Genomic DNA, 13,248 nt, shown 5'->3' on the forward strand with positions numbered 1-13,248 from the left:
GTTTATCCTTCCCGCAGTGTGCAAAATGCATGCAACGTGCAGATTTTCTTTAGTGAATTTTAAAAGTGAGTTAACAGCAGTTTGGAGAAGAAAGAGAAAGTTAAGATTGGTCTTGAGGACGACAGACACTCGGAGCCTTGGAAACGTCTTCTCTGTCATCTGTCCTTGGGGACTTGAAAGATTTGACAGTAAACAACCACACAGTGACAAGTTAATGTTTTTATTTGAGCTCAAAAATGGGATATTTTCTAGGCCTTTGGGCCCAAAAGGTTGAGTTCACATCATGTAGTCCACGTTACAGTTAGCTAGGTGAAGAGGCTTCTCACTACAGAGGTGCTAGAGCACTCTAATACCATGCATAGCTATATATTGTTATGGAAACCTTTGAATTGCTGACACCTGCACGTGAACATGACGTTGTGCTTATTTGTATCATCAACATTTTATTTTCACTGTATCTTATAAACTCATGTTCATCATTTTAATTCCCCAACATCGCAAGAACTGGTATATGATCTGGACTTGATTAAAGATTATGTTTACACAAATAGAGTTAAAATAGTGACCAGTAATGTGAAATAATACTTTCTTACAGTAATTTTTATTGAGGTGATTCTATTTCTATTATATTCTTGCTATATACAGACCAAATGAACCCAGGTAGTACATGTGCATCATGCCCTATTATACACAACAAGCTGCAAAGTATGAATAAACAGCTTATTATTGTTTATTAAGAGAATGCATATTAACTACTTATGTACAGTGTTTATCAGCACACAAAATCTGAGCTAATGTTCTGCTAAACTTTCTCTTAATTGTTTTCTGGCTCGGGACTGATTTAGAACTATGATTCAACTAAATGGCACCGCTACTATGACATGTGCTGCACAAAACACCTCTCTGACTTGGGAGTATTTTCTTCTCAAGTGTGGTTTTACTATTATAAAAGTTGTAAAGATATAAACCAGCCAATTCTAACTGGTTTAATTAGGGAGAATATGTTTGTTGTCACTTGATATATGATAAACCCTGATATTCTGAGTAAAACAAAAACAAAATTCACCCTGAATAAGTGCCCTCAAAGGAAATCAGTCTGTCCGACTGCTATAATCTGCTCCAAATCTCAGAGAACATGGTTTTGCTACTTTATTACATAATTAAGGCTAAAATTACCATCAAGCACCAAATAGCATTATGATCCCTTGCTGGAGAAAATCCCCCTGGTTTAGCAGATTATACTTCAGTGGAACTCCTATGGTTGAGTCTCTGAGATATTTGAAGTGTTTTAATGCTGCACAAAGAGTCGTGGAAACTGCTGCAGCAGAGGTGCAGGACATTATGTCAATAATATGCATCAAGCTCCAATAAATTCTGTGCAACTCAGCCTGACTGTCCAAACCCTGGTAAAATGTCCCCTTTAATCCAACCAGAAACAGGTTTGAAATGATGTGCAGCCATACCTGTAAAACAACATGGTCTTGTCATCAGTTGTCCATCCAAAGAGAAAGAGTCTACTTTGGTTTTCATGACAAAGAAGCTGCTCACCAGCCTGCCAGAGCCGACTGTAACTGTAAATCCTTGAAAATACAGTTTGTGCAATTTTAAGAAATAGACTAGTAAAAAAAAAATATCCAAGGATCAGTTGGATCAGTGAATGAAGTTCTGCTGTGAAAAAATCCTTCTCTGCGCATAACAATGCTTCATCCCGCTATGGTCCTTTCAAGTTTTATGTCTCTGGCACAGCCCAGCGTGAGGAATCGTGTTCCAGCTTCGAGGAGAACAAGACATTCAGTGCTTGTACCAAAACATTTGCAGCATTCCTTGCCCCCTAGGTTATTCCCTTACACACACTCTCACACCAGGAAATGGAAGTTTTCTTTACAGCCTCACACGCACATTCACACACACACATAAGGAACTCTCTGCTGAAGTGAGGCCCTGCATTATGAAAACTCAAGCTATAACAGCACGGAATAAAGTAGATCAGTCACTTGGAGTTGGAGCTTTGTGCAGGAAATTCTGCAAGTGCACACACGCACACGCACACACACACACATAACTCACAGGGATTCCTCAGATCAGGAGGAACCACTCAGCCGATCTGATGCTGTGATGAAAGGGAACATTTTGTCTTTTAGAAAATCTCGGGGCATTGGGTCCAGTCCTGTCCGTCTTTGGCTTCCCAGTAGCCGCCCCTGTAGGTGTAAGTATTTTCTCCTGTTGTGTCATCTGTCCTCTTCTGAAACCACAGTGGCTCGTAGCCCTCGATGTCTTGATGCCCTAATGAAACAGAATCAAGTTGTTTTAAGACCTGGCATGAATGTGCACAATGTCCTACTTTCTCCACACTGTGTAAATACTGCACTCTTCATGTGAAAGAACGCTGTCTGGATAAGAAGAGTAAATACTGTCTATGTTCCACCCCAACATATGTTAGGTTCTAAAGTCCAGGGTTTTTCCACTGTCTCCTGTAGATTACGTTGCCATACAACTAAACTACAAAAATACATTGTGCAGCCACCATAACTGGAATCTGGTTAAGTTTGTTATTATCATAATGAGAATATGCTGCTGATCTATGCATTATTCAAGTTGCAAATATGCTGAATATACAAGGTTTATTCTCCATCTTGTCCTATGTTCAAAAATTACACTTGTTTCTGGTTATGTATAGTTGGCTAGTGAAAGATTGTGGTCTGGTTTAAAACCTAAAAACAAAAGCCAGGGATTATGTTTCCTACACAATGTATTTTTTAAAAAGTTATTATTTGTACAGAACCAAAATGATCATCAGCCTCCATTTTTGATTCAAATGGTATCTTATAATGTAACTCCAGCCACCGTATACCTAAATTGATCGAACCATCATCTGTCTGTTAATGTAAACTGTATATGAGGTAAAAGGCAAAATCTCTCTCTCTATCTTTCTGGTTCTGGTTTCCTAGTGCTCACCCTCCTCCAGGGCCTGATTGGCTTGCGCGCCACGTTTTTTCCTTTCCACCCTCTGACGTTCCTCCAGTCGCTGCTTCTGGCCATTGGCTTCATCCCACAGACCTGCCTCCATTAGCCGCTGGTCCTGCCGCAGACGACTGTCAGTGGGTGCAACCCCCTCCTCCTGTTCATTCAAAGTCAAAGCCAGGGCGGAGAAAAAATGCATGTTCTCTGCATTGTCTCTGGAAGGTGAACGATAGAGGAGAGAACACATTAAGACAAAAGGTCAGATGCAGGTCACAGAGAGGGGGGTGGGTTGAAATGCTGCTCTAATTGTGAAAACGTACGGGAGAGGGTATTTCTTCCAGAGGAGTTTGGGCTGAAGCGTCTGATAAACCGTCTTCTGTTTGCCTTCAGAGCCACCACATCCTTGGCTGCTGTCCACTATTTTGGCACTCTCCATCTTGTCGTCCCAGGTCCCTGAAAGGATGTAATGAGCTGTGCCCTCTCTGTCCTCGACCACGCCTGTCACCTGGAGACACCAGAGAAGAAGACGAGCAGGAAGAGACCAGTTACATGTATGGTCTGACCTCCAGGTACTGGCAGTTTCACAGCAGTACTATTTCTCTAATTTCACTCTTCCAGACATTGTGTCCGCTTGAAATATTTAATAATTCTGCAGATTGGACCATATCAAACAGGAGAAAAGCTTTAGAGAGTGAATATATTATCAGGGTACTGCTCCTTATTAGCTGATGACTCAATAACTAACAAAGATGGCTGTCAGAAGGAAAAGGTAGAAGGAACATACTTTCCGTGGGACATCTCTGGAGAAGTAGCTGTAGGGGGAGAATTTGAGACGGCAGGTGTCCTTGGTGGTGGTGTTCACAATGTCAATGTCCCCCGACTGCCAACAGCAACAGACAGGAAGACAGTAAGAAAAATAGAGGAAGACCTAGATGACTTTTTGGAAATTTGTACTGCTCTGAAATAAACTCAAAGTCAGAAACTGGTTGTGTTCTTTTGGCCAATTAAAATAAGGAATTATTCGAGGGGAACAAACCTGATCGATCCAAAGTTTTCCCACAATAATGTTGTGCACCGTTGAGGTCACTTTGCTCCACACATAGTGGTTTCCACTTGAGTGGAACTGCAGGTGAATGTTTCCTACAGTGAACAGAATGAAGACACACATTACTTGATTGTGGCAAATTATTCATGTGCTTACAAATGTTTTGGGTGTAGTTACAGATCATATCTGGTTTGTAGTTGCGTCTTTGTATTCAATGAATTACAGCACTTATAGTTTAATGGTAAGTGTGCAGAGCAGTCGAGAAGAGACAGGTTATCCTGACCTGCAGGATCATAAAGTACTGAGGAGGCAATTTCAGTAGAAGCTTGTCGAGACCAATTGTCGAGACATGTACACTATTGTTCCACTGGAGAACCAGCACCTCTGATAATTAGGGGGGTTTCCTAGCAACCGCTAGAGTGATGACTCACCAATATTGTAGAACTAGACCACACAGACAATTTCCTGTGTAGCTGCACCAATCAATAACATTGCATGAGTCTAGCAGGAGCGTGGAGTGAGGGGGTCAAAATCACATGTCAGAGAGGAGATTCTGGATCTGCAGACTCTAAGCATGTCTGATTTGTTCTGTGTTCTCTGCGTGTCTTTGATTTGTTTCATACACACCGAGAAGTGAATGTTTGATGGAATAGAAGGAGACTGTTCACTGATTGTCAAAGTGACAGTGCTACGGTGCGTTTGAAGTTCTTACCTAATGGCACGACAGAAATATATTTCCCACGGAACTTGCTGTCGATAGTGATGTGTTGCCAAAGCGTCCATCCCTTCTGTGACGTCACATGGTGGGCGGCGGCTGGTGGGTGGTGACTCACCTGAGAGTAAATGGCATCAGCTGGTGTCAGCAGAGGCAATAGACACATCCTATCGTATTTATATTCCTGTTTGTAGTTTTTTTTCCCTCACCTGTTCACAAACGGAGCGGTAACCATACTCCTCCAGTCGGTCCAGCTCGTAGGTCTCCCCCAGCAGAGGGTTGAAGGGCTTGGCTGTGCGATGGACTGTGGTGGAGTACGAGGAGACAGAAAAGGCCGCCACCAGGCACATCTGCTCCAGGGTGGAGTCGCAGCGAGCTGCTCGGTCCAGGAGATCGCTGTACTCCAGATCCTCGCTCAGACGCTGCAGCATCGACAGCGGCTCATTGAAGTTTACCTGCAATCGAACAGACACAAAAGGTTTCTTGTAAATAATCCAAAAGATTCCATATGAATACCTGTTAACTCAAATCCACATGTGATAACTACAATTACCCCCTGTGTTTGTATGCCCCCGATAACCAGGGGAGTTTCAGTCTACATTATTTATTTTCCAGACTCACATCAGGTCACCATGACCTTTGACCACTGAAATCTAATCAGCTCCACCTGAATGTTTGTACCAAATTTGAAGAAATTCACTGAAGGTTGTCTTCAGATATCATGTTCAAAAATAAACTACACTACAACAAGTTATAATGTTTGGTATTTACAGGCATGGGTATCTTGGACAGGTCTTTGCCAATACAGTTCTTCATGATGCTCCAGAGATTGAGGGAGTAATTTGGCTTGTCAGGAATACGGCTGCGTCTTGTTCTTCGAAGCTGCATGTGGTTTGTGCCGGGTGTGTCCTGCAAAGAAAAAAGACTGAAGTCGATTCTTTGTTCGCATTAGACAAACGAGAACCAGTTTAATTTACATCAGTGAACTGGGGACCTACATTCTCATTGTGAGTCCAGTCATTGGGCACTCCTCCGCTCATCATACTCTGATTGCTCCCTGAGCGCCTGAGAGAAAGCAACAAACCTCAAATACAGTTCTGCGGATTGATCGCAGCTCTGATATTATGATGCCCAGACGTGATGTCTCACTTGTGCTGTACGTTGCCGCTGGCTGTCACGGTTATGAATCCAGTGGAGTCCTCCATGGCATCGAAGAACTCTGCGTCATCATTCTCATCACTTGCATCCCCCTCCTGAGACCTATCCACACCTGCAGCAAACACAGGACGAGGACAATGCTTAGCCGGTCCTCCACCATTAATATACAGTACATACATCATAGATAATGTAGTGCTGATATTCAAGGGGTGATCATATAACAGAGACAGTTTAACATAATTCATAATGGTTAAAAGGAAATTATATTGTGATAAATAACCCTTCAGTACAGACTGCAGAAGCTCAACAGTTTTTCTTTAGACTTGATTATCTTTACCTCCTACAAGGTTCGGTTTTTATTGCTTGTTTGTCAGCAGGATTACATAAAAACTACTGTACGATTTAAAAAAAAAACTTGGTGGAGATTTTGTAATTATTTTAAGGTTATTCAGTTACTGTACGGTAACAAATATTCCTTTCAAGTCAATCAGAGAAAGGATATTTTGCTTGTACACACTTTGCGGAAAACTTCATGCTGTATGGTGATTAAGTGGCCAGGCCTTGGCGGGGATATGAGCTCTCTGTGTGCTCTTCTAGTTTAAAGTGATGCAACAGCAGTTTAAGCAGCAAATACTTAGCCTATTTATAGCTTTGTAATGTGAACTCTGTAAGAAGCTTAATGTTGTAATGAAAACACATTCATGAAAAATGGGAACTTAGTATACAGTACAGGTCATTTCTGCTTGAGCCTCTGTAAATGTACTACACAGTAGCTGCTGCCTTGCGTATTAAAGTTGACAACAAAAACAGAAATTCCTGGATTTGCCCTCTGATTTACACTCAGTTTTGTGGTAATCCGTCTGGTTTAGGGGGATTATTTTGTTTTTAGGTGTTTCTTTTAATTTGACTTCCCATGAGAATGCATTAAAAATGATAGAATTGAGATATGATAAGAAAAGATAGACTGAATAAGCTTCATTTCTGTGACAAAAATGCATCACTCCTCCTGGCTAGAAGAGGTCGTATATGTTTATTCTGTGAGACCAACCGTACACTGAGGAGGACGTCTTCGGGGACAGAGTGTGATGTTGTCTCACCTGTGTACGAGGTGGGATTCTCTCTCCAGGCTCTTTCCAAGCTGTTGTGCTGTTTGGCTAACTGTTCGATGGTCTCCTCCAGATGGTGGCGCTGTTGTCTCTCATGCTGCAGGGCCTTCTGCCACCTCCGGCTGTGAGATTCTGCTACGTCCAGAAAATCACGACAAGCCTGACAAGTGTGAACACAACACGTGTGAAAAGATGCAGGCGGGGCCCTCATGCTGCGTCCCCCCCCATTAAAATAGTCGTTTGCGACGGAGTAGCAGTGGTTACATGCTGCCTGAGGCTTTGCACTGTGTGAACTCACATTGATCATAGCATTGGAGGTGATGCGGAACAGGGTGGCTCGCTCGTTCACACTTTTCACTCTGTCTGTGCTGTCTGCGGAGCCACGCAGCTCCTCGAGCTCGCTGAGGGATCGCTGGAGAGCGGCGCCGTGCTTTCCAATCAGCTCGTTACAGGTGCTCAGGTCGTCCAGCTTGCCGGCCAGAGTCTTGAGCACCCCTTGGGTTAGGGCACGGTCCTCCTGAGGTACGGGGCCTTCATCTCCTGAGTCATCTTCACACAGAGAGAAGAGGAAATGACAAAGGAAGGATACATCAGGGATTATTAGACATTACTAATATATGAGTAATTTGGATGTTTATGGTGGTGAAATCACATCTCATCTCACGTCTCATTACACTGATTGATAGAGAGGTAGTTCAAATACTCTACATTTTGATTGGGATTGCGTTGAGAGACTGGTACTGAGTAATGGATGGGGGACGATAATAACACTTCCCTCCCCGATCCCCCTCCACACCCCTTCCTCTATAAGATCTGAAAACTGTGAATGAACACGGTTGCCCTGGTAACGTAGTCCTGAGCAATCAGGAGGCGAGGCTATTTTTAGAAGAAGAAAAAAAGATGACGCACTACCCTTTTCCTCCTGTCTTTCTCTTTCCCTCCTTCTCTCTGCCCGTCATTGACTGAGCGATCATTCTCAGGGATTATGAAAGGAGACGAGGGAGACTGGACTCAGAACCAGAAGCCAGAACATAAAAATGAGGACATAGAGATGTCGAAACCCAAATTTAAATTTTTCTGTATCTACAGATGTATTTTTTGTATGTGGCTGTCCCCGACATCGAATGTAAACTTCAGTTATTTTGTGCAAAACCTTTCTGACACATTTTCTTGTGACTCAGCCACACAGCCCAGTCGTATTAAACCTTCGGATCTGAACTAGAGATTCTCTTTGTTGTTATTCACACCACACACAAGACAAGCGCACAGTAAAACGAAATTACATCGCATCCAGAATGTTTAATGCTTTGGTTTCCCGAGTTTCCGCAGTAAGTATAAAAACGTTCTAGTAAGTAAAAGAATAAATAGATAAATAAGATGTAAACATGTTGACATATTATATGAAAGTAAACATACTCATAATAAATATTAGACTTATAGAAATAAATTCTGAGGCTTAAAATAGTGCTTGTATGCATATTATGTGTTTGTAACAATAAACCTGGCAAACAGTCTGTGGTCTGTGGAAAGACCCTGTAAAAGGTAAGACATTAGTTTATAAAGAACCTATAGTTGTAAGTCACAATAAAAAGCCTTCAAAATCAGATTATGTCTGGTTTCAGGCTTTAGACAGTTATCGACCCAAAGTCCAGCAAATAACTGCGTCCATCATATGTAATTGAATTATTCTAGGTCAACATATCGCTACAGGAAACGGATTTTGTGTATGTGTGTTTACTCTGCAAACTCCTGAGCTTGTTGACAGAATCTAGGCCAGTGTCTGCTTCGCTTGTGTGAACTGAAGCAGGGAGACACGATACAACACTCTATTAGATGGGGAAAGAAATAAAAACAATTAGGGCCAACTGGATTAACAGAGTCTCAGGAGGAGGAGATTGTAAATTAGAGGGTGAAAAATCCTTCAAGCATCTGAAATGGTTTCATGACCCATATACAGCAGAGAGAGAGAGAGAGAGAGAGAGAGAAATGATCTGTGCTATGGATGGAGATTATAAAAGTGAGACGCGGGTCCATTTGCCGCCTAACCATGCTTACGCTTATGGATGTGCACTTCTCCGTTCACCCGCTTCCATGGAATAATAATGTGCTTCTAGCAGAAAGGAGCACTTGTGTGGTCTCTGTGCACTAATGAGTTCGTTTTCACACAGGACACAGTGGAGCGTCTGAGACGAAGCGGTGACTCATTGTTGAATCACGGGAACACACCCACAGGTGATAGAGGCAGCACCAATGTGGACACAGTGTGGGAAGAGAGGACACGGCTGTGGGCTGATGAAGTGATAAAAGACCAGAGCTAATATCGAGCTGGAGGATTTGCCGAAGCACGAGCTGAGGCGCACTGTGTTGTCTCTTTATAAACATTTCATCAGATTCACTCTCACACCCACAGATACTGAACTTTTCACTCCATATTTAATGATTGTTAGAGCAGTTTGAATTCTGTCACACTGACAATTTTACACATCATTATTTGAAAGTGAAAAAGCCTGTCGTGGTTAAATTAAACCTGTGACAACATGGTGAAACATCCATTTAATTACTGATGTTCTAGTCCAGTTTAAGTCAATCAATTGGTTCTGCTATTATTGCCACTATGCCCTGGACCATCCATCCAATCCATGCATCCATTATCTGCAGTTTATCCTGGAGCTGGAGCCAATCCTAGCTGACACTGTGCGAGAGGCGGGGCACACACAGGGCCAATATACAGAGACAAATAACCATTCAACCCCTGTCTGCATGTCTTTAGACAGTGGGAGGAAGCCAGAGAAAACCCACACAGACACTGGAGAACCTGCCAACTGAAACAAAGGCTCATGCAATAATAAATTGTGCACATACATTAGCCTCCGTGCTTGCACATAAATAAAAACACATTAGTTGTTGTGCTCAAAATTGTGTGAAATAGACAGCTTATTACTAATGTTTGTTCAAGAATAGCACATTAGATTAGTAGGATATTAAGATGCAAAATAAATGACTGCAAAAGAGAAAATATAGCCAAAAGCCACAGTGGTAGCACTTTAAACACAATTTCGGGAAACCCTGGGAAACCTCTGAGAGAAAATACCAATCTTCTAAATGGACTCAGCTCTTTAAATCCTGTTTAATATGATAACTGTAATCACTACCAGTTTGTGGCTGTACAGTTGTAGATGCAGCACAAACAAATCCCACATCCATCATGGGCTTGTTACGCTAATGGTGCCACAGCAGCAGAGAACACTGATTTGCATCTTGCGGGGACAAACCTTTTACTCCTCATTAATGGGAGTTTACAGACACACCCCTCTCAGAAACGATTCCTCTGGCTGCAAACAAATGAGATAAATATGTAACACGTGACTGAGACTGACTGTTAAATGAGGTTCTGCTGTTTGGTCCTCACTTTATGATGCCATACTGTTGAGTTTCCATCGCAACATTTAGAAAGACAGTTGCACAGAATACAGTATTTTCGATAATTGCAAACTCAGTGAACTCCAAAAACACAATTACGATCCCACACGTGCATGCAAACAAGCACAAAAGCACACACACAGCATTTAGTATGCTTCTTATTTTGCTGTCAGTAAATTATCAACAAGGATGTCACTTACAAGGTGTCGCTCACTGAGAAGGCTGCACTCTCCCTATTGTCCAGTGAGAGTGTAGTGAAAAATATTTTCAATGAAAATCTTCCCATCCTTCTGCTCTCTCCCGCTCTCTCTCTCCCTCTTTTTTTTGTTTACTCCTCCTGCTACCAGAACGGAAGGAGGAGTCTAAAGGAAGGTCATTTCATTCAACCCTTGCTGTCGTCATACTGAAGGAGACAGGGAGGAAGAGAGGAGACGGAGTGGGAGGGAGGAGGTAGCTGTGTGTGTGTGTGTGCTTGTGCACATTTGTGCAAAAAGAGGGAGAGGCAGAGAGAGCGAGCGGAAAAACGTCACTGAGCATCTTTGCTCCTGGTTTGTTCTTATAAACAGCCACAAAGAGGCAGCAAACAGAAAATATCCCTTAGAATCATATAATAGAAAACATATTATATTATATTATATTAAATTATATTATACTGTGGTGGATGACATCTATTTTGAATTGAATAACTCAACCCTTCCTTCAACACGTCTTGAACAACACTGCCCTCTTGTGATTTTTTCTTTCAATAACACAAGGACACAGAACTAAAAAAAGCATTGAGGTAAGTGGGTCTTGGTTGCAGCAGCCTGCAGTCAGGATGCAGCTGTTTTGTCTCCCTCAGACTGGCGCAGATGAACCATGTTGTTCCCTTTCAGTAGATATTCTGGGATGTTATTTCTTGAAAGAAACAATGAATTCAAATCTACAGCTCCGAAAGAATCACGGTCACCAGTGTTCCTGCTTATAAAGCCTGCCTGTTTTAAGAACTTGCATTGTATCTTGGCAGGACTAAAAACCATATTGTTCCTCGCTGAAACATAGAGGACACACAAGTATAAACTGTCCTTCTCACCTGAGTGATGCATCAGGAGCTTGGCGTTGGCCTTGGCTTCCTGCATAGCTGACACCCAGCACTGACACTCTGCCTCAGACGTGGCCTTCAGGTGGTAGCTTCGGCCTCCGCTGGTCAACACCATGTGGCAGGTGTCACCCACCTCGATGTGCGCTGTGGCCAAGGGAATGGTGCCCCGGCAAGTGTGTGCCATCTCTGCCTGAGTCCTGAGGGAAAGCAGCAAACACAGAGTCAATCTTAGTGTATGACAGCAGAGCAGAAAGATGAGCTGTTCATGTGCTGCATTTATGAAATGGGCCAAAGGTAGTTTATTGTTAAAATAGCACCTTTTAGATACAACATACAACATTACACTGTACTGAAAGTGTTTTCCAGTGTAGTTTCGTGTTTTCACACGAATCAGAGAGAAGATACACACTTTATTACACTGCATGATGTATCACATTTTTGTCATTTTTCCATTTTGATATGGACCTATGACTCTGAAATAAAGCTAAACTAACAATGATTATAATATATCATATTAAAAATGAATTAGTCTTTGATCTTGTGACATTTATCGTGAGGATTATTGATATGGCTGATATGCAAAATTCGTATCTTTTCTTTAACCTAATTTAGGGCCATTTTTGTTCAGCCCTGATCAAACTTTTACAGAACCGGTCAAAGTAATAACGCAGACAAGATGCAGCAATAAAGTTATATGATTATCATTTAAATAAAATCATAATGGTTCATTTTTGTCACTGTGATTTTTAAAAATCCAATATTAATAGAATACAGTAGAACACCTTCGTCATGATGCAGGAAACAAATGTAACCAAACAGTTTTCATGTTGTGTGAATATATGGCTGTAAACGGGCTGAGGTGGAGCAGCAATAGTAGTCGCAGTGCCAGTTAGTGACGTTTAGTTCTCGTTAGTGACGTTTAGTTCTCGTTCGGGACGTTTAGTTCTCGTTCGGGACGTCTAGTTCCCATTAGTGACGTTTAGTTCCCATTAGTGACGTTTAATTACCATTAGTTCCTGTAAGTGACGTTTAGTTCCCGTTAGTGGCCATTAATTCTCGTCAGTTCAAGCTAATGACCATTCGTTCCCGTTAGTTCCCGTGTGTGAGCGTCGGTCGCTTGTAGTAGGTTACCTGTAGTAGGACATGAGGCCGTTGCTGAGGACGAACCAGCGCCTCTGGTAGCCCTTCAGGTAGTTGGTCCATTTAAAGAGCCAGCCCCTGTAGGTGTCCACGCACGGCAGGTGGAGCCCCGGGAGGCTCGGGGACGGTAAACTCTTCACCAGCTCGTTCATTAGCTCCGCTCGGCCGTGCACGTTAGTCCGGTCAGGATGGAGGGATCCAGGGAACAGCTGTTAGCTAGCTGCGTGAGAGAGAGAGTGAGCGAGAGACAGCTGCAGTGCACTGAGTCCGGAGCTAAAGCTGCTGTTAGCCTGCAGCTGTGTGGTGATGATGATGCTCCTGTAGTTTCTAAAAACACCTGCAACAAACCACATTCGTGCAGGAAGCTGCTGAGGCTGCACCCTCACTGCGTTTAGTAATAACACAAAACATCCTCATAATAGGAATACAGCCTGTGGATTTGAGAGAGAGAGAGAGAGAGGGAGAGGGGGAGAGAGAGAGAGAGAGAGAGAGAGAGAGAGATCCTGTGATGACGTCCACATCACAGGAGTGTAGCATATGGGTGCAGCTCTCTCTCTCTCTCTCTCTCTCTCTCTGTGTGAGTGTGTGTGTGTCACATGGCATTTACTGCAATTTTCTGCAT

The 13,248-nt window shown here is 42.6% G+C and overlaps 1 protein-coding gene across 1 annotated transcript; it reads right to left on the reverse strand.

Moving 5' to 3' along the window:
- Positions 1-204: 204 nt before the first annotated feature.
- LOC118125347 (oxysterol-binding protein 2) lies at positions 205-13,118 on the reverse strand. Its single transcript, XM_035183798.2, has 14 exons — positions 12,618-13,118; positions 11,478-11,683; positions 7,284-7,534; positions 6,977-7,145; positions 5,871-5,991; positions 5,720-5,786; positions 5,493-5,630; positions 4,931-5,176; positions 4,719-4,839; positions 3,998-4,101; positions 3,746-3,841; positions 3,282-3,466; positions 2,956-3,176; positions 205-2,283 (listed from the first exon to the last, which is right to left on the reverse strand). The coding sequence occupies exons 1-14, from the start codon at positions 12,776-12,778 to the stop codon at positions 2,138-2,140; spliced, it is 2,232 nt and encodes a 743-aa protein (XP_035039689.1). The 5' UTR covers positions 12,779-13,118; the 3' UTR covers positions 205-2,137.
- Positions 13,119-13,248: the final 130 nt, after the last annotated feature.

This window comes from Hippoglossus stenolepis, chromosome 18, assembly GCF_022539355.2.
Source record: "Hippoglossus stenolepis isolate QCI-W04-F060 chromosome 18, HSTE1.2, whole genome shotgun sequence".
Classification (NCBI taxonomy): Eukaryota; Metazoa; Chordata; class Actinopteri; order Pleuronectiformes; family Pleuronectidae; genus Hippoglossus; species Hippoglossus stenolepis.